The following is a 27,022-nucleotide window of genomic DNA, read 5'->3' as shown; positions in this document are numbered from 1 at the left end:
TGCCCACCATATGCCAAGTATAGTATTCTGTGAGGCAAGTATTATTGTTCCCACCTTGAACATTAGAAAACGGAGTCACCAAGAAGACAAGAGATTTTCCTTAAATAGTTAAGTAACAAAGCCAAGATTTGGGCCTAGACCTGCAAGTGCAGCACTCTTCCCATTTATCTGAGCCCACTTCTTAGAAGTGGCAAAGTGCTGATTGGGTCTTGAAGGATTGGTGGGTACTGAGAGGGAGGGTATCTCGCGCATAGTCACCTTTAAGGGCACTGGTAGAATATGTCACCACCAAAGTTTCTCTTTCACATTTTTCTCTCGAGTAAGACATTAGAGATGACTGGGAAAGATAACATTTCACTTGATAATTCTGTTCCCTAGGGTACCAATTTTGGAGAATTGTGGCCAGGAGGGATTACTCTCAGGGTAGGAATTCTTACATAACAATTTTATGACTTTCCGTCTTCAGTAGTTTCGAAAGCCCAGTTCACAAGAATCTCGTAAAATTTCATCATTTTCTCATTGTACTTCACTCTGGTCTCCTTCAGACAGTAGAAAGCATTATAGAAGAAGGGAGAACTGATGTTACAACCCCACTGCTTTATCCTTTCTGATTTTTTTGAAGTAGTCTCTTGACCTCATATGTTAAGTGATCAGTTTACACTAGCAACAGTTGGCTGGCTAGTCCGGCTGAACTGTATTGTGTAACTTTCCTCCATCAGGTGTCAAATTTTGGATGCAAATACCACAAAAGATCTCTTTCTGGATCGAACTGTACAGACTGTGCTATATGTTACCACACTTTTGTTTATACGTTTGATTTTAATATTTATATTAAAAACTCAGCTTAGTATAAAGGCTGCTTATTCCGTGCCTTGCTTATTCTCAGCAATCGATTTAAAAAAAAAAAAAAAGAAAAGAAAAGGCTTTTTGGATGAAGGCTCTTGGAAAGGTTAGGTTGCATTTTAGAATTCAAGAGCTGAATATATGATTGCTGGCCACAAAGGGGTAGCTGGCTTAAAGGTCAATAACGTCACAGAAAGTATGTTTGAATGACATGAGAAGTTTTAATTCCTAAGAAATTGTTGAAAGAGAAAGAAACTATTAGGGGATTCTGGTTGTTGGAACAGGAGGCTAGAGTTGTTCTCAAAATTTTAGCAGTGATGACTTTAGAAAACTAGCAAAAAGTCATTAGTAAAATAGTCAGCTTGGATAATGTAATAGTCAGTAAGGATAATGCAGGACCAAAAGAATTTGATTTTATAATCTCTGGATTAAATATATATATATATATATTTCTGAACAGCTTGCCTGTTCTCTATGGAAGTTTTATCAGGAAAATGGAAGATTCTCTCTAAAAGGGAATATTTAAAACAATTTTTTAGAGAGGCATCAAGTTCTCAATTTGTCATACATTGAAATACATAACAGTGTCCAATGACCTATTTTAATGGAAGTTTTAAGATTTTTTCCCTGTGCTTCTTGAGTCTTCTATGACTCTACCATTTTCTTGTTTCTGCTTTTAAGGCACCACTAATGTACCCTAAAAATATTTTCAAATGTCAGAAGTAAAGAAGAGAAAGAAATTGAGAGAATAGCAGCATGACTGCAAGGGATGAGAGAAATATATGAAACAGACAAGGCAGGCACTCTGAGTACAGGAGAAACTGGTGGACTGGAGGAGGTGCAGCATTGCTTTGCCAAAGCCAGAGATTGGCAACAATTTTCATCAGACAAAGGGCATGCAGAGGATGTAGACAGTTGACCCAAAATAATGTAATATGGTATCGAAATTTTAAAATAGAAACAAGTTTCCAGTACAGGAAGACATATAAATTGTGTGAATTGCTAAATTGTAATACTTAATTAGATTATCTTATTATAATTAGCATGGCTAATAAATAAGAGAGGTAACTGATATCTGGAACAAAATGGAGCATGCACATATGCCTAGAAAAGGTTTTTGTATGTGCAGTGTTTCTCAATCTTTAGTGTGGGTAAAAGTAGTTGAGATGCTTGTCAAAATGTACGTTTCAAGGCCCCAGAGATTCTGATTTAGCAGTTCTAGGGTACAGTTTCTTAATCTTGGCCCTGTTGACATTGGAGGTGGGATCATTTTCTTGTTGTCGAGGACTGTCCTGTGCATTGTAGGGTGTTTAGCAGCAATACCAGTAGCACCTCTCCCCAGTCCTGTTTCCAGACATTGCCAAATGTCCCCTGGGGGCAAAAAAAATCACTCCCCTCATCTGAGAATCACTTGTTTAGGGTGAAGCCTGGGAACCTTCATTTCTAATAAGAACATCCACATTATTTTGATAAATGTGGTCCGTGGACCAAATGTGGAGAAACACTGAACTAAAGTGGTATGAGTTGAATTATGTCCCCTCCAAAATTCATGTTAAAGTCGTAACCCTCAGTACCTCAAAATGTGACCTTATTTGGAAATGGAGCTTTGGTTAAGATGAGGTCATACTGGGTTAGGGTGGGCCTCAAACCCAGTACGACTGATGTCCTTATAAAAAGGGAACATTTGGACACACAGACAGGCACATAGGGAAAATGCCATGCAAAAACTGGAGCTACGGTGCCACAAACCAAGGAACTACCAGAAGCCAGAAGGGGAAAGGCTTGGAACAGATCCTTCTCAAGTGCCTACAGGGGAATCAGGACCCTACAGACGTCTTGATTTTAGAAGTACAAACTGTGAGACCATAAATTTCTGTTGTTTAAGCCACTCAGTTTGTGGTACTTTATTACAGCAGCCCTAGCAAACTAATACATAAAGAATAAAACACAAGCCAGAGTTTAGGACTGGGACAACATTTAAAGCAGGATCAGAGAGGAAAACAGGCAGATTGCAGGTTGGCATCAATCCCTAATTTATCTTTCTCAGTGCCTGACATAAAATAGCAGTTGATAGTTTTTATTTTTATTAAACACTGTCCAAATATACGTTGTGTAATTAAAATATTGAGTGAAATCTTATAATTTATTACTTTACTGGGTTGAAATTTTCCACAATGTTCCACTGTTAAATTTTCATCTGGATTATATAGTAATTGGAAAGATAGGCTTAAATCTGGAGTTGCCTGGAAGACAAATGGAATGCATAAATTGTAATTATTCATAGAGAAGGTAATATGCAAATGTGAAATTCCATACAAGGCAAAAATGCATTGACTGATCACACTGTACCTTTAAGAAAGTGGTGACTGTTTCAGGTCACAGAGGCACTATTTAGAGTACAGCGAGTGGGACCATGTGTCCAGCAGGCCACAAAGTCATGTGCCTACCTGAAGTGGGAAGTTCATACTCTCTCTCTGGAAAGATGAAGTCTATGGTATTAAAGGAATGTAAAAGGTATGTACTTGAATAGTTTCATTTGCAATAAAAGTGAACACTGCTGTCAATTATTATCAGAAGACAAAAACAAGAGGCCAGTGGCAAATGTCAGTCTTTTTCTCCTTAAGAAAGGTATAAGAATTATAGATATCTTAGATCCTGTTTCCTTCCACAATTGAATTGGAAACAAAACAAAAATCTCCTTGCCTCAATATTTTAGAATAAAAAGTTGTAAAGCTTCCATTGCAGATGAAGGGCCTCAACATTTTTCCTGCTCCCAGAAGCATATACAAAATAGTTAATGATAAAGAATGGTAGGGAGTGATGACAAAGAGCTCCTAGAAAATGTCTACTAATTAAGCAGAGGGATCAGATACAAACAAGGTCAGGTGTAGATGGCTTAAGCGCCCTCACCGAATCAGGATAGGCTTAACAGGACAGTAACCTGGAAGCTTTTGCCAAACTCTCAACAAGTTTACCTCACGAAATCCCCTCACCTTCAATCTAGGAAGCTTTCCAGTGTGCCCTTCAGAGTCCCATGAAGTTGCTGTCAGCCTGCTATACCCCATGCTCCCCCTGAACAGGTTTGTCTTCTGGGGACAAGGTGGGTGAGTGCATGGGGATAATTAAGGTTGCTATCTGGTCTCAAGGTTATTTTCTTTTTCCAAGAGGGCAAGTCCAGCAAAGAGCTGACTCAGTGTCGCCGAGAGGAGAGCTGCACCCAGACAAAACAAATCCCGGGGACGAAAAGTAGAAGTAAACAGTTTTTCAGAGCAACACTGATATAATATTAGGCCTTCTCTGACCTCTCCAATTGTTTTCTCTAAGTTACTGAATCCTCTCACCCCTTTTCGTCGGCGTGCCTCTGCTCTTCCTCACAATCACCACGCTTCCTCCTCGCACCACCCTCCTACAAAGGTAAGGGCAGACGGGCAGCTACAGACTCTTAGGTCCACTGCGGCCAGCTCCAGTCCTAGGGCTGTTGCCTAGATGTACGTCTGACACCGAAAAATCTAATCTCTCACGTCTAATCTGTCTGGCTATATTGTGCCTCCAGGGGATGGCAGAACAGGTGAGGGCGGCTGGAGGGAACCAGTTCCCGCCCTGAAAGGGCGAAGGCCGACGGCGCGACAAGTGGCGGGCCCCGAGCACCCGCTGTTCCAAAGATCACCTTGCTTTGACCTAGTTGAGCTGCGCAGGACGGAACCAAACAGGGCGGGGCTAGCGGTGGGCGGGGCCTCGAGCGCTATATTGCTGTGCTCGCCAGTCATTTGCCGACGCTTTCCAGCCGGAAGCGTCGGGGGGGCGTTGGCGGCGGCTACGGCAGCGGCGCACGTGGTGACGTGCGAGTGGGTGAGGCGCTAGCGGGCGGCTGCGGCGGGGGCAGTGTCTCCGGGACGCGCGTGGAGGTCGGTCTCTCGGATCTGCTGGCCACAGTTTCGCCGCCTGCGGCTTCAGCGCCGCTGTGCCAGCGAGCCAGCGAGCGAGTCCCTGCGAATTTCCGGTGCGCTCCCCTTCCTCGCAGCCTCTGCGGGCTGTTCGCTCGTCTCCCAGCTCGGTCGCTCCCTTCTCGGTGGCCTCGAGACGCTTTCCGTTGGGCCGATTACCGCCCGCTTCCTTCTGCTCCCCTTTGAAGCTCCAGAGATGAGTTTTTCCATCTCTTCAGAGATGAACCAGGTAATACGCGCTGGTCCCGTCGACGGTGGAGGAGCAAGAGGGCGCAGGCAGACTGCGAACTGGGGAATGGCGCGGAGCGGTGCCGGGTGCCGGGAGGAGGACGCCCCAAGCCGCGGCCGCTGCCGCCGTCGCTCTCTGGGGGCGAGGAGCCGCAGCCGAGCGGCCCTCGCGCTCCCGGTGCTGCTGTGGTTGCCGGATCGCGTTAGCGGCCAAGGGCGGGCTCGGGCCGCCTCCGAGAGCGCTGGAGTCGAGGAAGCAGGGCGTGAGGAACGAGAAGTTTTTGCATGAGGGGTCCTCGGGGGCCTGGGTCAAGACGCCGCGCGCGGGCCAGGGATGACCTCCCAGAAGGAGGGCGCGGGAATCTCCGTTCCTGCTGTCAAGAATCGATGCCCAGTGTTGGGATCGGCCCGGGGTCTGGACTCTCTTCCGTGAGCCTCCCCAGGACCCGGCGAGTGTGGGCGGGGAGCTGGTCCAGGGCCCCATCGGTACCCCGGGCCTGGGGTACGGTGGCACCGCGCCCCTGATCGCCGTGGGCCGCGGGGTCCTTTGTTCCCGCTCCACGTTGCCCGCTTTTCTTGCCAAGCGCGGGGAGAAGGGGGGCGGGAGGAGGGAGGAAGGGAGCGGCTGCCCTGACGTGTCGCGCTGAATGACTGCGGGGCTGGCCAATCCCGGGCGGGGGTGTGCAGACGCTGGGCGCTCTGCCTCCCAGCCTTCGGAGTGGGCTCCCGCCCCGCCGCGCGGGGATGATGGCCTGGGACTGCAGGACTCTCCAGTCACTCTGGGGCGCTCGCCACTTTGTTTTTGCCAAAGAAAATCGGCAGAGAGGTTTGCTCTTTTTCCGTCCTTATGCGCATCTTGCAAAGGGACTCTGGTTGTAAGCTCATGATGGTAGGAAGGTAGTAGGCAGTATCAGATTGAGGATTGACCGTAGGGAAACTTGAACCACAAATACTTTAGAAATAGATTTACTTTTCCCCCAATACAAAGTAGACAGATCTATTGTTTGAGGGCGCTGACGTTTCAAAAACTAGATAAGTAGAAATCAGAGGCCTAAAGGGTTTATTTTTGTTTCCTTAATGTCTGTTGTCAGTCATGGAGGATTAGAACACCCTGGCATCAAGCTGTTCTTTGAGAGCTTGCGTGTGGTGATCTTCTGTCTAGTAGTAAATAACAACCCTGTAAGCATAGTACTACTCTAAACAGTTCAACAATTACAGCATGGACTAGACTACCAGAGACATATTTTTTTAAATAATTCTAGCACTGGTGGTTATTTAAGGATAACAGTATACTGATGAGTAGCTTTAGGCATAATCATGCCAAAACTTCTGTCTGAAAGATGCTGAAGGAGCAGTTATTCTTTGTATATCTGGAGATGAGGTGTACACTGTTTAGAATTGGATTGAGAATACTATAATTTAATACCAGCTGGCAGGCTACTTGTCAAATGTCTATAATTTGGTAGTGAGAGGTAAAAACTGGACTAGCATCACTGACCAAAAGGAGACCCAGAATGGTTTTTCCTGTTTTCCCTAATAGATGAAATCTCTATCATTAGTTAATATTAATTTCTTAATTGTCTTAATTTGCAGATCTGTTTTTCTGACTTTTCCCCCCAAAACATAGTGTTCCAGGTTTTGGTTTTAGTTTTAAATTAGTGTCTTTTTGGCTACTTATTGGGTTGGCCAAGAAGTTCGTAACGGGTTTTTCCTGTAAGAAGTTACAGAAAAATCCGAACGAACTTTTTGGCCGCCCCAATACTTTGGAGTGGGGTTTTGTTTTTTCTTGATTGAAGGATATTTTAGGTGGCAATTGAATGTGTTTCGCAAATAAGTGTTGTTGTTGTTTTTTTTAATGCAAAATGTTTTCCTGTTGGGGAACTGTCTTAATCATTGATATTAAGATGAAGTACCTCTAAAAATAATTTCATTGACTTTTCAACAGTATGATTGTATAGTCAAATCTACAAGAGGGTTGGGGAGCCTCCTACCTTGTGCTAGAGAGTGTAAATGGAGGAATTAATGAATAAGGGAGTATTTCTGAGTTTTTGTTAGAACCACAGAAAGTACATGATTATATTTACTTGTAAACTTCAATTACCGCCTTGTAAATGATTTATAAACTGATACATCGCTCACTATCCTTACACTTTTGGTATCAACCTGGATGCCCAACAGGTACCTCAGCCTTATAATGTCCCAAAGCAAACTCCTCTTTTCCTTCCTGACTTTAAGCATGCAGCAAACTAAAAATGTCTCTATTATGCTTTTTGGAATTCTAATTTTGATACTGATGCCACATATCTACTCTAAAATATCCTTATTACCTTAGTTAGGATAAGCAAGGGTTTATAAATAATTTCCCTGCATCCATGTTTTACCCATTCCTCCAGACCATCCCCTATATTTCTGCTAGTGTCCTATGCCTCTGTGCTAAAAATTCTGCTCTGTTTAAACCTTAATGTTGATCTCTTTTACTTCCTCTCCTACTGTTTACCATATGCATCCTGCAAACTACAGTCTATCTAAACAGAGATCGCTGCAGTTTCTGGAATATGTGTGCTTTCATACCTTTTCCCCCTTTTGTTTGAGCTGTTTTCGCTGCTTGGTTTGTCTTTCTGATTGGTCTGTGGAGTGTTCAAGGCTGGGGAATGGAGTTAACTTCATTGTGTTATGAGCATCCCATTCCAGACTGTGCCTGCCATATGTTTGGAGCCATAAATGTTTGTGGGATATAAGAATTACAGAACAATGAGGTTAAAAGCATGGAGTGAGTGAGTGAGTTTGGTGAGTTTTGATATAGATGGATCGTTTCAGACATTGGGAATCTATAACTTCTGGTTTTTAAAAAATTCATTGACTTACTTTGTATTATAACGTCTGTCCTTTAAAAATGGAGTAGGTTACTATTTTGGAAGTTGGCTACCATCAAAAGATTGCCTTGAAACTTAAATAATACTTGTAATTTGCCTTGAGGTTTTAAGGATTCTTTGAAAGTTTGATAACATTTTATCTTGCTCTTACTGAAGGCCCAAGAAGAATTTGGGGGCAGGTCATATTGTACCTACATTTTTTACAGCTCCTTGATAAGGCTTACTGAATTGTATTTGGGTTCAGCTGATCTTTTGGGGGGCTGTGGTAACATGTGAACTTCTGGGTTTTACTAAAGCAGTTTAATTACTCATTTATAAGTCATCTGTATCCCTTTTCTTGCACTGGCCATATGAAGAAACTGAAGACTGTTTACCAGAATATATTGCATTTGATCTCGGTTTTAATTTTAAAAGTGGATTAGTTGAATGTGTTTTTTAAATATCAAATAAAATTCTAAATTTTATAATTTTATGTAAGCCTGGGATGTTGGGGCTTTTGGTTTGGCTTTTCAAAGATAAAAAATTCTCCGCACATTTTTATTCCATCAGTTTTTGAGCTTGAGTTTCATAGACCAAACTGAGATCTATGACTCTGTGGAATGGCTTAAAACTCAATTTGTCCACACTAACTTTACTGAAAGCGAATGTAAACTTTGAAAGACATGGTTTTGCAGGCAGAAGCTGAGGTGACCTCCTCCAACTTGGGGGTGGGTGAGAGTAGGGGCATATAGTATATAAGGACGGTAATTAGATAAAGTTTGTTGCATTAACTTAAATGTTGAGTGGACTTGGGCTAGCTTTTAAAATCAGGTAGGGTTATACGGATCAGCAGATGTTAAAGAGATGAGGTTCATGTTAAGACCTTGCTGTACGAGAAAATCATCGAGTACTAATGTAGTAGTACTCACTCTATTGCAGAACTAATAATACTGTACAAATTTGTATGGCAAGAGTTGCTCCAAAAATTCTCCAGTATTTTCTCCCAAAGGACTGAAGTGGTTTTAACCATCCAGGTTTTTGTTGTTCTTGTTGTTTTCCAAAATAAATTTAAGGTAGAACTTTCAATTTATCAAATACACCCACAGAGATACTGTGAGTTTGGTTCTGGGCCACTGTGGTAAAGCGAGTCACGCCAATTTTTTGGTTTCTCAGTGCACATAAAAGTTATGTTTACACTCTGGAGTCTGTTAAGTGTCCAAAACATTATGTCTTTAAAAATAACATACATACCTTAATTTCAAAATACTTCATTGTTAAAAAATGTTGACCATCAGCTGGCAACTCGGGGTTGCCACAGACCTTCAATTTGCAAAAAAAAAAAAAGGTAGTATTTGTGAAGCAGAAAAAGTGAAGTGCAGTAAAACGAGGTATGTCTATATAGATGCCATTTTTATTCTTGGTAAGATCAAGGCTAGTTTACAAATAAATACTGAATAAAACTGGTCAAAGTTTAAAATACTTATAAATCTCCCTTTGTTTTTGGTTTTTCAGAGGGCATACATTTTAATAATATCCAACATAACTTGCATGGAGGGATCCCCCCCTTTCACCCTTGCATAGATTTTCCCAACTTGAGCTAGGTCTTGGCTGAAAATGTTTGAAGGTTTCTTTTGGATAGTGTGTTCTCTCTGTACATAGAATTGTGTGTTACTTGGAAAACATTTGTTTTGTTAGAACTGGTTTCTTAAGAAAAGCTGAATTAACTAATCTGGATGCAAGTGTAGAGCAGAGGAAATCAATATTACATAAAGGTATGAAATACTTTCATTGCAGGAGTAAGCATTGACAACAGTCCTAACCTGAGTCAGAATACTCAGGTTTCCTTGAAATAAAACCTAAGCTATGGAGAAACCAGTGAAGGCGTACAGGATACAGATTGCGCATGTGTTGCACTTAATACAATAGTTTGTTGAAATGGAACTGGACTAGCCTTCAAGTGGGTTCTGGGGTAAGGGACCATTCACATTAACATAATTGTTAGATTTAGAATTGTGGGCTTGATTGATATATAAGGAAAATACAGGTAATTTGAAGATGTCCATTTTAAAAAGTATGCACATCTTTCACATAATTTATTTAGTTCTGGTTTGTTGAATTAGTGGTGTAATAGCAGTTCAGATGATTAAAAAATAAGTACCATCTGACTTTGACACTTTTAGTTAATGACATGTGAAAATGGGGAGAGGACTGAATGTGATTTCCCTGAAGATTTGATTTGAACCAGAATTGTTCCATTGGTAGTTTATTACTGTATATGAGAAAAATGATCATACAAAGCACAGACATTAATATTTTCCTTTTTGTTTATTTAGTTCATTTCAACAAATTACTCATCTTTATATTCAGGTTTCTAGGCTAGTTGTTTTGGTGGGGGGAGATGGGAAGGCTACAAAGATAAAGAAAACAGAGGCTCTGCCTTCAAGAGGCCTTGAATCAAGGAAGATAAGCCAGTACAGACCAGCTGGAAGATCACACATACACACTTTCAGAGAGGGTTCAGTATGTGGAGGATGGGGAGGAACTACTCAGCAGAAGGGATTTGGCAGGGGCTCTGGAGGTAAGATTTCAGCGGGCAGAAGTTGGGTTAAGGGTATTCCAAGAAAAGGAAACTTGAAGTTACAGAGGTGGGCACCTACAGAGCGCATTTTGGGAAACAGTATATCTGGTTTGATTGTAACATTGTATACATGTCGGGGAATAATGATGGTTGCTTGCTGGCTGGTAACAGACAGAACACATGTTTGTATATTAGTTGGAATCTAATAGTAAAGAATATTAGAATTAACCAATATTTATATTTTCCTCTAATTTTGTGCTTGTGTATCTCACTTAAATGGTAAAAGTTACTAGCTCCTTCTGGGGAGGGATTTTATTTTTTTTAATCACCTGAGTGGTTGCAGGTTAAATGAAAATGCTTATGTATAGTTGCATTCGTGTTATTTTCTGTATTGTGCCATTTACCTCAATATGTCTTCAAGATCAGACTTTGCATGATCTGATCTACCTAGATCATTGGCAGTCTTTGATCATTCTGAATATCCAACAATTATCATTATTACAGATTATGATGCATGATTATCACAGAAGAAGTTCGTGTCTATAGCTTTAAAGGACTTGATTACATCATTTTCAAGCCTGATAGTTTTGGAATCACCATTAGAGCTTCAGACACCTCTGCCTTCACTTCAGCCACTCGTCTTCATACCTCAACAAAGCGCTGAGTTTCCTTTGTCCTTGATTATTTAAAACACCCCGGAAATACATTTCTCACCAGTATAGTAGGTAAGTGGATAGTCAGTGCCCAGTGCACACATTTTTTTTTCTGAAGACTGTGCCAAGTACACTAACAGCCTTTCATAATTTTTTTAAAAGGCGAAGTCAGTAATATTCATAGAAAACATTTTTTTCCTATATTTTCCTTTCTATAAACTATTTTGAATTTAAATAAATCTGTTACTTCAAACTGAAATCTTCTATTACCACTTTTTAATGATGCATTTTGTGTAGCCATTAGTCACTTGTTCACAAGAAACGGTGAAATGGAAAATTTTTTAAAGAACATACATTTCTATCTTGTATGTTTATGAGATAAGTAATTTAAAATATATGAAACCTGCAAAGGGAACAGAATTTTAAAATATTTTTATTTTATTGGCGTATAGTTGATTTACAATGTTGTGTTAGTTTCAGGTGTACAGCAAAGTGATTCAGTTATATATATACATATACAGTTATACATATATTGATTCTTTTTTAGCTTCTTTTCTCACATAGGTTATCACAGAATATTGAGTAGAGCAAAGGGAACAGAATGTAAGTTAGTCGTGTATATCAGTGAGTAAAGGAATGACTGCAGCCCCAACCAAGGAATCTATATGTGATGACCACTTCACATCCTTCCAGGCTTTTCAGTTGCTTGTTATATGGGTTTGGGCAGGGCTGGGTTTACATTTTTTTTCTCCTTCACAATGAATGTACTAATAGGAATAGAAACCTGGCCAAAATTGCTGGGACACCATAACACTACTGTATGAATCCTTGAAAAGACTTAGGACCAAAGTATAGGGGTACAAAGGCTTAGACGTTCAGTGCCAGTGGTGTTTTAGCAATGTTTTTGTATGATAACATTTTTATGTGTTGACAGGATGAAATTTGAAAATTAAAAATACTGCATTACTCTTTAAAATGTTATAAAAATCACCATTCTTTCTTTCTGCCCTTTAGCCAAATTATAAGGAAAAATGATTCCCAATGGATATTTAATGTTTGAAGACGAAAATTTCATTGAGTCTTCTGTTGCCAAATTAAATGCCCTGAGGAAAAGTGGCCAGTTCTGTGATGTTCGACTTCAGGTATTTAAAACGTAATTGGAAACTTACAGAATTGATCTTTCATTACTAAAAACGATATGTTCTTGGATTGGCTTGTTTTGTTTTTCACAGGAGGCATTTAATGAAATAAGTTTAAAAAAGAATGATTTACCCAGAAATGTAAGATGAAGGATACGATGTAGTAATTAGCTAGATAAATACATAGTCCACAATGCTTCTAATGTTAATTCCTCACTTTGCAGGTCTGTGGCCATGAGATGTTAGCACACAGAGCAGTCCTGGCTTGCTGCAGCCCCTATTTATTTGAAATCTTTAATAATGATAGTGATCCTCACCGAGTTTCTCATGTTAAGTTTGATGATCTCAATCCGGAAGCTGTTGAAGTCTTGTTGAATTATGCCTACACTGCTCAGTAAGTTCTCTGAAGTACATCATATAACTAGGGAATGAAATTCCAAGTCCCTCTAAATTTATTTAAATTAAGTATCTGTGTTTCAAGGCCTTGGTATGATAAATGATAAAGAACCTTTTTTCTAATAGGTTGAAAGCCGATAAGGAATTAGTCAAAGACGTTTATTCTGCAGCAAAAAAGCTGAAGATGGACCGAGTAAAGCAGGTAGAGTAACAGAAGTAATATACAAGGAGTACTGTTACTAGGGGGTCTTATTTTATATGATTAGTGTGTACAGTTTGTTATAAGACATCTGTTGGACTCAAGAACTTGAAAATGTCCCTTTTTTTCCCCTAGAGAACTGAATATGTATGTAATTTTAACTGTTTAGCCAATGTAACACAGCAGGGTCACACTTCCTCTCAGATAATTCAAACTACAATCTTGCTCTTTCAGTAATCTTCTCTGGCAGGGTAAGTCTGTGCTTCAGCAGGGTCACACTTCCTCTCAGATAATTCAAACTACAATCTTGCTCTTTCAGTAATCTTCTCTGGCAGGGTAAGTCTTGATTTTCTCAGTTAATCATATAACTCATATCCTTAATTCTCCGTTCTTCTACACTTCTCGGTTGTTCTTTAGAAGTATTCTTTCTAGAACTTAATGCCACTGAGAAGTGCTTAATAATTTACAGGAAAAAAGGCATTTAATCCTCTAATGTGGGAGTCAGAAAACTGCAGGCCTGAGGCCAGCTGCCTGCTTTTATAACATCTTATTGTAACATAGCCTTCATTTACATACGGTCTATGGCTGCTTTCCACCTGCTGTGAGAGAGTTGAGTAGTTGTGAGAAAGTACGGCCCACAAGCCTAAAAACTTACTTTCTGGCCCTTTGAGAAGTTTGCTAAGCCCTTCACTCTGCTTAAAAATCCTTTTGTGGTCATAGCACACGTCGCTCAGGTTAGAATTCCAGGCTCTCCTTAATTATAGTTGCTATTCTTCCAAAACTGTTTTCTGAGTGTCTTATGTTTTGTTCTGGCCAAACTAAATTGTTGCAGCATCTTCCCTAGTTTCTGTGTGCATTCAGCGTCATCTCCCCTGTAGAGCCCCATTCAGATTACTGCCTTTATGAAGTCTTATCTATTATTCTAGTTGGAAATACTTGTCCGAACATTTCATGTGCATTTTCATAGCATTTCAGTTTGTTGCACTTTTTCTTATATATTTGAATGGCATTCTTTGATGTTTATCGTTTGTATACATGTATTCTTCCTACTGTTAAACTTGTTCTAAGGCAGTGATTTTTGGTTAATCTTTATATATCCACATAGTACTTACACACTGAGTATTAAATATTTGTTAAATAAAATGTATGTAAATGTTGGCACTCGTGTATTTCTTTTCCAAGGTTTGTGGTGATTATTTACTATCTAGAATGGATATTACCAGCTGCATCTCTTACCGAAATTTTGCAAGTTGTATGGGAGACTCCCGTTTGTTGAATAAGGTTGATGCTTATATTCAGGAGCATTTGTTACAAATTTCAGAAGAGGAAGAGTTTCTTAAACTTCCACGGCTAAAGGTAAAATCTATAAAGATGAAAGATGTAAAGGTTAAATAAAGACATACATACTACTTAGTTCCAGGAATGTAATCTTTCTCCATGTTTCAAGCAAGTGAGTAATGGTTATGAAAAAGACAATACATTGAAACCATACGGTTATTTTTAGCAGTGTAATGGTTTTCTGCCTACCAGTTTGTTTACTTTCTTTTCTTTGTCTTCTCTCTCTTTTTTTTTTGGCTACTGGTTTCCTTAAAAATTAGAGTAAGCGTATGGAGTGCAGTTGGGCATCTATGACCTCTTTATTATGAAATTGAGAATTAGAGGCTCAACACTAATCCATGTGTCTTTGTTTTTTCCCAACTCTAGTTGGAGGTAATGCTTGAAGATAATGTTTGCTTGCCCAGCAATGGCAAATTGTACACAAAGGTAATCAACTGGGTGCAGCGTAGCATCTGGGAGAATGGAGACAGTCTGGAAGAGCTGATGGAAGAGGTTAGTTTTAAAGTAAATGGGATTCAACAATTATTAAAAATTATTTTGCTATAACATGAAGGATTCCCTTTCACTTTTATTTTATAACCATGACCCTAAAGAATTTAAATTTTGCTATAGGTACCCCTAAGCTGAGAAACAGGGGGGGTGTCCAGGTGAGCTGAATGAACTGTTCAGTTTGGTCTTCTGCTTTTCTTTTTTTATTTCTTTGCTTATTATGTGCTGTTAACTTTCTTTAAAGTAGCATGTAATTTGCTTTAGAAATGGGAGGTGGTACTGAAATTTTCTGTAGATTCTTAATTTTTCTTCACAGGTTTTTGCTTTAAATTGACAAGTAGGTAAAAGCTTCTAATGGTTGTTCCTCCCCATTGATTTATCTCCCCATAGGTTTATTAACAAAACTAGGATACCCAAGACTGAAGAAACAAGAAGAATCCTCAAGTGTATTGACACGTAAAGAAGCAGCAGTCCTGCCCCAGTTCTCCTAAGAAAAATCCGCTGTGGGCAGAGAACGATGATGATTTAATGGTGTTTACTCCTTTACAGGATTCTTATCTTTAAAGCTTTGTGTTTTTCAATGGTGTTGTTCATACATATAGTCACTCACTTAACTTGGGCTACTTTTTGAAAAATACACAAGAAAAAATTGACGGAGAAATGGTGGGAATTAAACATGCAGATGGAACAGTGGAGTGACCTTGAGTTTATCCCTCCACTTAAGCCTTTCGGATTCACTAAAGGCTTACCAAACCTGTTAGGCCTTTAAAAATACAGTTATCATTATGCTCTAAAAAGGCTAACAGGTGATTTTTAAATTCTATATGGTTTCCCACTTGGAAATCAGATGCATTAGCCGTATGTTTGCATCTGTTAAGGGAGGTGTCTCTGTAGCTTGCTTGGACTTTTGCACTTGTTTTTTATGTTTTTCTTGACATTGCTTGCGCAGGACGGGAATATGTTTATGCACATTAGACCACTTACTCTTCAAAGGTGTAAACCATAGTCAGTATTTTATTATAAATATGTATATTCTTTAAGAGCCTATATATTGTACTAGTGCCTTTTTTTCTTAATGCTGTATCATAGAAGCTATGAAAAAACGAAGATTTCTTTCAAGCCAACCAAGCCAAGGACTCTTCAGCCAGTATTAGAAGATTATGTATCTTATTTTTGTTTTTTAAATTTTTACCACCATGACATGTATTTTCTTTACTTTGGGATCCTGCCAGAGTAAGATGTCAAGAAGCTCAAGAAGCACACTGGAGGTTACCTTGAGGCGTTTGTGTGATCTGCATACTAGTGGAGTAGCCATGGAGACAGTAGCCACATGGGTGTTCTGTTGCTGTTTTGCAGGTTCAGACCTTGTACTACTCAGCCGATCACAAGCTGCTTGATGGGAACCTACTAGCTGGACAGGCTGAGGTGTTTGGCAGTGATGATGACCACATTCAGTTTGTGCAGGTACACATTGCACATCTGAGGTAACCTCAGGTTAAAATTCGATTAGAGCATTTTATAGTATACTGAAATTTTCCTTTAATAAAGGAAAGTGGAAGACCTTCATTGGTATGACTGCACAGAAACACTTGTGGGAGAAAACAAGCATACCTTTCATACCATTACTACCATTTTTGCCACATAAAAAGAAACTAACAGAACAAAGTAGGGAACCCCACTTAAGATTTTTTTCTCAATCAAATAGGATTTATAAGCAGTAAGAAAAAGGGCCAATAAGATGAAGCAAAATAGAAATTATTTGTTATTTTGGTCAGATTATAAAAAATAGTTGTTTGTAATGGGAATGACCGTTAGACCCAATTTTTTTAAAAAAATCTCAGGTATAAACTTTTTCAGTTTATGGATAAATAACATAGAGAAAAGAATACAAATCATAAATGTCACATAGTGAACCCACTGGTTTAAACACTACCTGGGTCAAGAAGAGACTTCTAGCATTCTGGAAGCCTTCCTCTTGCCCCCTTCCCAGTCACTGCCCTACACTACCCCAAAGGAAGCCATTATATCCCAACTTCTGAAGCATTAGATTAGTTTGCCTGTGTTTGAAATTTCTGTAAATGGTTATACAATATGTATTCTTTTTGTTTGGCCTTTAGCTCAACATTGTATTTGTGAGGGATAACTATAAAGTAGGCTGAGTCGACCCAAGTTAATGGGTGTTTTCCTTTAATAATTAGAAGGTAGATGATAGACTCAGAAATAACGTGTATGGTGATACTATCAGGTGTTCTGTGTCAATAGTGGCTGAATATTTTTATTTTCACAAAAAGCTTTTGGGGCTGAGTTAGTTGAGAATTTTGTTCATGTTTGTGCATTTTGAACATTGAGGATATTTTCTCTCTCATCTCTAAACATCTCTAAACTGTAATTTAATGGTTTTTTAAAGTACTCTTTCAACAAGCAGTGGTTGAGTGCCTGATAAGTGGCAGGCCGTGATGTTAGGTAAGAGGGCCCAGAAATGTGTAAGAGACAGTTTCTGCTTCCGGGACCTTACAGGAGTAGGTAAAACAGAACAGATTTATACGAATTACCTACGGAAGACATTAAGGGGAGGGTGGAACCAAAAGGAGAAAAACTAGGGAAATTTCACAAAGGAGGCGACATTTGAGCCATCTGGGGATGTGGAAGAGTTTGCATAGCAGATAGAGGTGTGTCAGATAGCAAAGGATACCTGTGAAAGGAGGATACTGTTGGAATTGCAGGTAACATGACTGGGAGAGTAGGTAAATAACACCTGATCGAGGATTATACTTTATTCTACAAGTAGTGTGGGACTTTCAAAGAATTTTAGACAAGGGAGTAGAGTGATCTGAACAGATATATTTCACAACTTTAATAATAGTGAAAAACTGGACAAGAGTCTAGCAATAGGGGGATTGGTTAAATTATGGTATTTCCATACAGCAGAGATCTATATGTTCATTATCATATTTTAGACAGATAGTTAACTATCAGGTGGCAGTCTCTGGGTCGTGGGATTCTAGCTCATTTGAGGGTTTTGTTTGTTTTACTTTACTAAATGCATCGAACCCTTCTATTTTTATGGCCAGGTACAGAGGGTAGATTAAAGCTTGTGAGACCAATTTGTAGACTATTACAAGCAGTAGTTCAGGTGAAAAGATGAGGGCTTGATCTAAGGACGAGAAGGGGAAAGGGTGGACTCTAGACATTTATAGTTACAAAGGTCTTTAGTGATTGTTTAGATTAGGAAAATTAAGGAAACGAAGAATTTGAGGGTGAGTAGGACTCTGACCTGTGTGACTTATTCCAGGGAAGTGCCATGAATAGAGATGATGAAGTAAAAAGGATGAGGAAACACACCAAGCTTCAGGAAGAGAAAAAGTTGAGAAGCCGCCATTGGAATCAAATTGTGTTGTACAAGCTAGCTAACATAGGAGAAGAAAGTTTGAAGGAGGACTGGATTGTTAACTGTGTCAAATCATCCTCTGGGAGGTCATGTAAAAGAAGATTAGGGATATCTCTTCTACACTGGTTTTAGGAAGCCACTTTGTAACCTTTAGTGGGTATAATTTCCAGAGAGTATTAAGGTTAAGAAACGCTTAGCTTCAGAAGTGATGGTGGCTGAAAAAGAGCGAGCTACCAGGGACCACCCCTTGGGGAGGTCAGAGGCAAAGAAAGTGTGGGCCAGTGGGTGGGCTGAGTGGGAGGAGTTGATAGGGTAAAGTTTGAAAATAAAGGAGAGTAAAGAATTAGGTTTGAAAGTGTTCTGGAAGGAACATAAAAGAGTTAACCAGCATTTCTATATAAGGCTGGTTAGTTACATAACACCAAGTAGTCTTCATCGTTACTGTGGTTTTTTTTCACATTTGATTTTCTCTCAATTAAAGCCATACATTAGAACAGGTTTCTTACTACAGTGAAAGCTCTTAATCAAGCATCATCATCAACTTGTGTTACTTTGGATCCCTTCTTCCCACAGATTGGGATAGGGTTTTATGTACCTTGTACTTCCTAGTAGCACAGGACACACCAGACTATCATAGTATAAAAGAGTGGCTTTATACTCAGATTTCCTAATCCTTATTTTTCTTGCATTGCCTTAGGCAATGCATGTTTTCTCTCTTATTTTCAGTATTTTTACCTATAAAATGGAGAGATATATTGCCCTTACTGGATTAAAAGTGTGAATAAAGTGCCTAATAACACCTAGGTACATAATAAATGTCTAAATGGAATGTAATTATAACCATTAGCATGGTACATTCTCCGCCTTTTCTCAAAATAGCCTACTTAAGCTGTAACCACATTTGATGAATTGCTTACACCAAACTTGATAGTTTTTTCACCGCTCCAAGTAGCTATCAAAATCTTTTTCTCTGTTGTTTCATGGCCTTTTTCTTCCACTTGAAACAAATTTCCGTTAGAGATTCTGTCTACCCATGAGGCTGTGGCCCTGGGGATCAAAATAAGTGGATGAGCAGACTTGGCCAGGTACTGAAGGTGGTACCTATTCATTCAGCAGGCAGTTCCTACCAGGGTAATCTTGACTCTTCTAATGACATGTGATCATATCCTTTGGAAGTGTCAAGAGCTAAAGTAATTGGAAGAAAACCATCAAAGAGAACTCATACACGAGGGTACAATGTAATCTTCTTACAGTCATTTGAAAATTTGCAGCTTTGCCCATTTCTCCCTCTTTTATGTTCTCATGTATTCCTTTAGAAATGTTTGGTTCTTTTAGTATTATTGCTTCCTTAATTTCTGATTACCATTTTTACTTCTGTGTTTTGCTGTAGTTTTACTTGTCTAGAAAACCACTCTATAATACCTTTAAGGTAATCCTAAAGAAATATACTTGTAAATATTTCTTGTAATTGCCACTTTTTTTTCCTGTAAAATAACTTTCAGAGAGATTGGATGGATATATGCCTGCTAATATGAAGGATACCAGTACATATGATTTAGTTAAGTTTGACAGTTTCATGGAGATAGTGGGTTAAATGTATTCTCTCAGTTAATTCATGCTGTTTTAGATTTATAACATTTTGGAAGATTCTATACTTAATATAAAGACTATGTGGATTATGAAGGAGGAGGTTCCGTTTTTTCCTCTCTTGAGTATTCTGATACTTGACCCACAACATGTTTAATTGTTGAACTTGAACTTTTTCTTGACCAGGGTAGGTGTAGTTGTTTCCTTATTAAGTGGAGATGGAAGAATGCCAGTAATGTGTGTCAGTCAGAAAGTGTTGTTTTGTGTTAAACCTAGGTGTGCTATAAATGTCATGCATAAGTGGAGGGTACTAAGGGTTTTCTCAGTGTTGTGGAATAGCTCAGGAGCAAAGGTACACCAGGTATGGTCTTTGGCTAGGTTTCTGTAGCTGCCTTTTGATTTTGCAGAAAAAGCCACCACGTGAGAATGGCCATAAGCAGATAAGTAGCAGTTCCATTGGATGTCTGTCTTCTCCAAATGCTACAATACAAAGCCCTAAGCACGAGTGGAAAATCGTTGCTTCGGAAAAGACTTCAAGTAAGTGTATTACACTTGTCAGATTGCCTTCAATTTATTTCTTTTTTTAAGAAGGAGTTTTAAGTGGAACCATATAATACTTCTAAAGTGATTGAGGAAAAAACTCAGAAGCAACTAAATTTGGAAAAGAGTAGCAGGTCATCCCCTGTCTGGAATCTGGAGTCCAATTCAGGATCACACAGCAACCAAAAGTAATAAAAATTGCATCTTTAAACATGGAACTCTTGTGCTTACAGATAACACTTACTTGTGCCTGGCTGTGCTGGATGGTATTTTCTGTGTCATTTTCCTTCATGGGCGAAACAGCCCACAGAGCTCACCAACAAGTACTCCAAAACTCATTAAAAGTTTAAGCTTTGAGATGCAACCAGATGAGTTAATAGAAAAGCCCATGTCTCCTATGCAGTACGCACGATCTGGTCTGGGGACAGCAGAGATGAATGGCAAACTCATAGCTGCAGGTAAGAATAGAAGGATGAGTGACTTATCAGAAACCTTCAGCTGGCTAAGCCTCTGTAAGTGGACGTTTATGCTTGCTTGTGACATGCAAACTTTGGAAGACAGGGTTTATTTAATATGCCTTCTTCTGTGACATTCCACTTTACCACATTCTAAGAAGACAGAAATAAAAAGTCAATACTATAGTATTGCCTAGCCTTCAAGTTAATGTCTGTCTCTAATTCTTAAAAAACGATGAAGTGGGTAATTGTTCCCTCCTAATTTTCAAGTCAAGACTAAGCAATTTACTTACACTCATAATTTTGTCATTTAGCTGTTACAGGCACTTAGTTAAAACATTAACTAATGTGGCCTTATTAAGTGTGTGGACAAAGATTCTTTTTCTCATTTGTACAGATTACTTAAACCATTCTAGACCAGAAAGGCTGGTCCAGTTTAATACTTTAAACATAACTCTTTGTGGTTCTTGTACCAGGTGGCTATAACAGAGAGGAGTGTCTTCGAACAGTTGAATGCTATGATCCACATACAGATCATTGGTCCTTTCTTGCTCCCATGAGGACACCAAGAGCCCGATTTCAAATGGCCGTACTCATGGTAAGTGCACTATACTGTAGGAAGAAGCAGCCCACATTTAGCTTTTTCTAAGAACTTGAGAATGGCGGAAATATTAATCTCTCGCTTTGGCATAGGGCCAGCTCTATGTGGTGGGTGGATCAAATGGCCACTCAGATGACCTGAGATGTGGAGAGATGTATGATCCAAACATAGATGACTGGACTCCTATTCCAGAATTGAGAACTAATCGTTGTAATGCAGGTAATACTTTTCTGCTGAGATCATCAGTATTTAAGTATGATAATTAAGTTATCAATTTATAACCTTATTTTATACTCACATAGGAGTGTGTGCTCTGAATGGGAAATTATACATCGTTGGTGGCTCAGATCCATATGGTCAAAAAGGACTGAAAAATTGTGATGTATTTGATCCTATAACAAAGTCATGGACAAGCTGTGCTCCTCTTAACATTCGTAAGTTGATTTTTTTTTTAAGTTTTTTTTTTTTAAAGACCTCTGAATCAATGGTATGTGTAGTGCACACTTACAGTTTGGGGAGATAGAATAATAATTTTGGTTTGACTTGATTTTATAGGTAGACACCAGTCTGCAGTCTGTGAGCTTGGTGGTTATTTGTACATAATTGGAGGCGCAGAGTCTTGGAATTGTCTGAACACAGTAGAACGTTATAATCCTGAAAATAACACCTGGACTTTAATTGCATCCATGAATGTGGCTAGGCGAGGAGCTGGAGTGGCTGTTCTCGGCGGTGAGTGTTGGGATTTGGAGGGCTGAGGAGTAGCTAGTAGCAAGAGTTTGTTCTAAAATTCCAAGAGAATGTCAGTGATAACTATCCACTTGTATAATTAAGAATTCAGAACTAGCCGCCTTTTCTGACGCAGTGGGGATTGGTGGTTTGTCTTTTAGAAATGTCTTTTCTAATCACTCAGTACTGGATATATAACATATTAATTCATCTTCTTCCATAAATCATACTAGTAATGCATCATCTTGGAATTTGAGTCTGTTTCTTTAGAGCAAGAATTTTTAAAAATTTGATTTGTAAAACAAAAGAAATGGAAATCATCTAAATCTAGTCTTTTCTAATTGACTACTCCATGCCTAATTGGAAGCGATATTTTTAGATTATTTTTAACAAGTGTTTGCAAATCATCATATGTAGACACAGTTTTCACATCCATTTTATGGATTTACATAATGTTTAATTACATAATTACAATAATGAATTCAGTTAGAATTGTTTTTAGAACAAAGCTTGTGGCTCAACTGGTAAGAGCCTAAGTGTGTAGGCACACCAGTAAGTAGCCTACTGGCCTGCAACCCCTGGCCTACTATGAGCCTTGTCGGTTCTTTTATGGGTAAGTACATGGATGCAAGTGGGCTAAGTGACAATCAGATGAGAAAATAATGAATTCGAGAATCACTAATAGGGTTTTTCCTTAAGCTCCAGAGAATATTTAATGCTAACATTTTGTCTGAAAATAATTTAACTATTAACTGCCCTGCATGTATATTTGAAAATAGTCATAGTTCAGTCTGTTTCCAAGAAGAAATTTCCATGCCAAAATCATTTTATATAGTTGGAGAGCTCTAGAAAATGTTCAGTTATCTGAAACCGGCTTTCCTATAACTTACTTTGAATCTTAGTTCTTACGCACTGGAATAATAACAAAACTTCCAGTGCACAGAACTACTCTGGTTTGCCATGTACTAGTTGCATCTCTAGGCAAGGTGTCCAACTTCTTTGTTCATTATATCTTCATCTGTGAAATGGCAGTAATAGAAACAACCACAAAGAATTGTTGTGAGAATTGCACTGTAGTTAGATGGTGCCTCCCCTTCCTTAAATTGCCTGACTTACACATACAAATGGGTTCTTTTCAACTCTATTCCATTTGTATCCCCAGCTTCTGGGGAGTGCTTGCTACATTAGTAGGCATTCAATAAATACTTTCTGATAGAATGAATAGGCTTTTCTACCAAGAACCACTGTTTTAGCAAAAGATCAATTTAAGGGTTTCTTTCTTAGCCTCTCTAGATTAACCTTGTCTCTTTTCTTTTAGGAAAACTGTTTGTAGGTGGTGGCTTTGATGGTTCTCATGCCATCAGTTGTGTGGAGATGTATGATCCAACTAGAAATGAATGGAAGATGATGGGAAACATGACTTCACCAAGGAGCAATGCTGGGATTGCAACTGTAGGGAACACTATTTATGCAGTGGGAGGATTTGATGGCAATGAGTTTCTGAATACGGTGGAAGTCTATAACCTTGAGTCAAATGAGTGGAGCCCCTATACCAAGATTTTCCAGTTTTAACAAATTGAAGACCCTTTCAAACTAACAGGCTTAGTGATGTAATTGTGTTAGGTAGAGGTACACTTGTGAATAAGGAGGGTGGGTGGGTATAGATGTTGCTAACAGCAACACAAAGCTTTTGCATATTGCATATTATTAAACATGCTGTACATACTTTTTGTGTTTATTGGGAAAAGAATGCAAAGATGAAGGTCTGTTTTGTGTATTTTTAGGGCTACTTTGGTTATTTTAGTTTTTTGGAAGTTGATATTGTAAAAGAATAAACCAAGAATTGATTGGGCACGTCATTTCAAGAAGTCCCCTCTCCTCCACATTTGTTTGCCAATTTGCACATTAAATGACTTCCCTCAAATGTGTGTATTATGGGGCAAGAGAGGTAGGGTTTTAAGATACAGGCAGTTGGGTTTTTTAAGGTCCCTTTTTCAATAACTGGAACATTCTATAACAAAGAGACTTATTTAACTAGATGACAATGACTATTTTTGTTTTTATTAAAAGAAAGCTTACATGCCTACCAAGGTTTAATCTTTTATGATGGCCTTTTTATAAATTTTTGTATTCTCAGCAGAGTGCTTTACTTGTTGAAGTAAAATGTGGCAGGTTCAAATTACTGAAGCAGAGTGACAGTCTTAAAAGTATGCAGTGAGGTGTTTTACACGCCCAGAATGCAAGCTTCAGAGAGCTCTTGCCTCAGCTGCAATTTTTTTTTTTTTTTTTTTTGAGAATGCAATACCAATGTTTATTGGAATGGAGTTGCTGAACAGTAACATGGCTGTGATTTTTATTTGATACACTGTTTTTTAAATACTTTGACTTCTTGGGAGTATATTTTATATAGCAAAACACTCAATATTATATTAATAACAGTAAAGAACAGTGAAGTATTTTATCTTCTAAATAATTCCTATTTTTTATTTATCATTAAAAAAAAAATCCTAAATGGCAGCCCTTGATTGTAAAAAAAAAAAAAAAAAACCTTAAACTGTATTGGGTTTATGAATGCAGCCTTTATCAGAACTATGTTTTTGTTCAGTTTTCCTATTCGTATGGATAAATACTGGTTGGGGTGGTGACTTGGTATCTAATGTGTAATGCTACACATATAACTTACGGTGCCAAAATTAGAACATCCTAATGCTTGCTGCTGATGCAAACATATTAAAGGTACTTTGCAGGAAATCCTTGCACCATGGGATTACTATCCAAATGTTGTTGTGTACTCATTCATTACTAAAAGTTTTGGGGGGAAATTTTTTTTTTCCAGTAAAAATGAGCTTAAGGTATTTGTGGGAAAATAGTTAACTGGCATCTTATATCTGAAATAAGGACTGATGTAAAGGGGGTTTTTTAGTTTTGTTTTCTCTGGGAAGACAAAGAGGCACACAGGAATCTAATGAGCCAACTTGGACGACATGACTATCCACTGGCTAACCTGGGTGAGAAGAAAATTAGGTATTTTTTTTTTACAAATGTTCCGCTGGGACTTCTTTGACACCTTAATTTCACTCATCTATCCCCACAGAGAACCAACGAGAAAGGAAATCAGTTTGCCTGGTGGCTGTGTAGTTCCTGACTATCACTGGTTTGGTTCTGGGCTAAAACTGGGTTGGCAGATTTGAATTTGCCTAGTATGATGAATATTTTTAAAATAGATCTGTGTATGTTCTATTTATTTAGCACAAGGAAATAAAATTTTAGTGGGGGGAGTCAGTGTAAAATCCTTGAAATCACTTCTCAATTCCTATGTAACATGCTTAATGCAATAATATGTGGAATACTTTGGGTCAAAGTTTACCTATATTACCATTGATGCCAAACAGGTAGTTTGGTAGCCAAAATTATGTTCTTTAAGTATGTTTTGAATATAAGAAGGTTTCATAAAGAAAAAAAATAGTGCTCAGTGACCAGTTCTGTTTATCCACATTTAAAAGGTAATTTTTTTTTTTTTTTTTGAGGGAAGGACAAAATGGCATAGCCTCAGCATAAATTATTTTCTTTTTAAACCAGTATGGGTTTTGGAATAGTTTAGAAATGATATTGGTAATAACCACTCTTGCAATCAATAGTAATAATGCACAAAACATACTAGACTAAATCCCTAAAAGAGTAGCAAAACTATAAAATACCTGTTTGAATTAACAAAACAATTGATTATACTCAAGCATAAATCACAATAAATTCTTTTACTGTGATTTTCAAGGATAGGGTTTTGATTTTTGGCTTCTAGTATGTCTTAAATACTTTACCATTTTCAATGTTTTAGAATTCCTTACATAATCATATTTTAGGAAAAGACCTGGATTTGGGAATATCATTAGTGCTTAATATATTAGGTGTACGCCCTATAGTCTCTCCAGATCTCAGAATTCTTAAAACTGAAGTAGGCAAAGGAGAAAGTCCCTCTAGGACATTACTGTAATTCCAGAGTTGCCTTTAGAAGACTATGAGTCACAGAAAACACGGTCTCTATAGGATTTATTAGTCAATTTTTTGTACCCTACTTTGTTTCAAAAAAGGATTTGAAGAGTCTCTCATTGAGACTTAAGATACAGGGTAAACTGAGTGAAAAAAGAGGAGAAAATGCCAACATATGAATCAAATATATCAATCTCAAATAGTAAGGCCAAGCCACAAATTTGGTCCTGTTAACAGGAGATCTATTAAATCAATTATCTGAAGGTTAAAAAGCAATTACTGTGAAGCATCAGTTTTCTTAATAAGACCAGAAGTTTCTTAAGAGTCTTAAAAATGATAATGATACATTGAGCAATAAGTAGAGTACATAAAGAGAGGGATGTACTCAAGTGCATATCATGGGTTCTTTAACTTACCGTTACTAGCACAATGGCCAATAAAGTACTTAGGCTTCACTGTTAGGAGCTCAATTCTCTATTGGGGGTTTGAATAAGGGTGAGAAGCAAAAGCTCAGTTATTAAGCTGAGTATATACAGAGTTTCCACATCTTGTGGAAGTACAAGATATCTGCTCAGAGAGAACAACAGGACTAATACAATTTTAGCCTGGAGAAAGGCACACAGAATACCAAACTTCAGTGAGCGAGAGACTGAAACTTCTTAAGAGATGAACTGAACTGTCCTGCAAGTTAAGAATAAGAGTTGCCAAGTTTGAAGGCATCTATCAAATGTAATGGTGGTCATCCAATCAATAATTAACAGGGCCAGCTATCCATTAAGGCTACTCTCAAATCATGATAGTAAGATCTACCTTCTGCATTATGCAAGTGTTCTGTCTCTATCTTAACCAAAAGTGATGCCAAATCCTTACAAGGTACAGGCTTGAAAGAAAACATCTGATAAGGGATTTGCATCCAGAGCTCTCTAAGCTCAATAAAACCATCCAGTTTTCAAATGGGCAAAAGGTTTAGAACAAGACACTCCACCAAAGAAGATAAATGGAGTCTAATAATAACATGAAAACATGCGTACTGTCATAGATCATTAGGAAAACGTAAAAAGCAAAATGACAACTGGAGC

At 38.4% G+C, this 27,022-nt stretch overlaps 1 protein-coding gene across 5 annotated transcripts; it reads left to right on the top strand.

Annotated features, from left to right (window-relative positions):
* The first annotated feature begins 2,714 nt into the window (after positions 1-2,714).
* Positions 2,715-24,735, top strand: IVNS1ABP (influenza virus NS1A binding protein). 5 transcript variants are annotated; one of them, XM_032615697.1, is made up of 15 exons: positions 2,715-4,692; positions 10,950-11,170; positions 12,113-12,240; positions 12,462-12,631; positions 12,760-12,835; positions 14,015-14,188; positions 14,537-14,662; positions 16,016-16,123; positions 20,042-20,171; positions 20,408-20,632; positions 21,106-21,227; positions 21,323-21,449; positions 21,533-21,664; positions 21,786-21,959; positions 23,275-24,735. In XM_032615697.1, exons 3-15 carry the CDS (start codon positions 12,130-12,132, stop codon positions 23,526-23,528), a joined length of 1,929 nt encoding a protein of 642 aa, XP_032471588.1. In that variant the 5' UTR covers positions 2,715-4,692; positions 10,950-11,170; positions 12,113-12,129; the 3' UTR covers positions 23,529-24,735. The 5 variants fall into 5 exon arrangements, with proteins under 5 accessions (XP_032471588.1, XP_032471429.1, XP_032471668.1 ...); XM_032615538.1 differs by having other exon boundaries at positions 4,616-5,016; XM_032615777.1 differs by having other exon boundaries at positions 4,616-5,016; positions 12,113-12,251.
* Positions 24,736-27,022: the final 2,287 nt, after the last annotated feature.

The sequence above is a fragment of the Phocoena sinus genome, chromosome 1 (assembly GCF_008692025.1).
Source record: "Phocoena sinus isolate mPhoSin1 chromosome 1, mPhoSin1.pri, whole genome shotgun sequence".
Taxonomy (NCBI): Eukaryota; Metazoa; Chordata; class Mammalia; order Artiodactyla; family Phocoenidae; genus Phocoena; species Phocoena sinus.
This window is presented reverse-complemented; position numbering and strand designations above follow the sequence as displayed.

What these genes read in the sequence shown, in the direction of transcription:
- IVNS1ABP (XM_032615697.1), top strand. Translation starts at nt 12,130, where the DNA reads ATGATTCCCAATGGATATTTAATGTTTGAAGACGAAAATTTCATTGAG. An exon ending in TCTGTGATGTTCGACTTCAG is followed by an intron (nt 12,241 to 12,461) that starts GTATTTAAAACG and finishes CTCACTTTGCAG; the next exon opens with GTCTGTGGCCATGAGATGTT. An exon ending in TGGAGTGGCTGTTCTCGGCG is followed by an intron (nt 21,960 to 23,274) that starts GTGAGTGTTGGG and finishes CTTTTCTTTTAG; the next exon opens with GAAAACTGTTTGTAGGTGGT.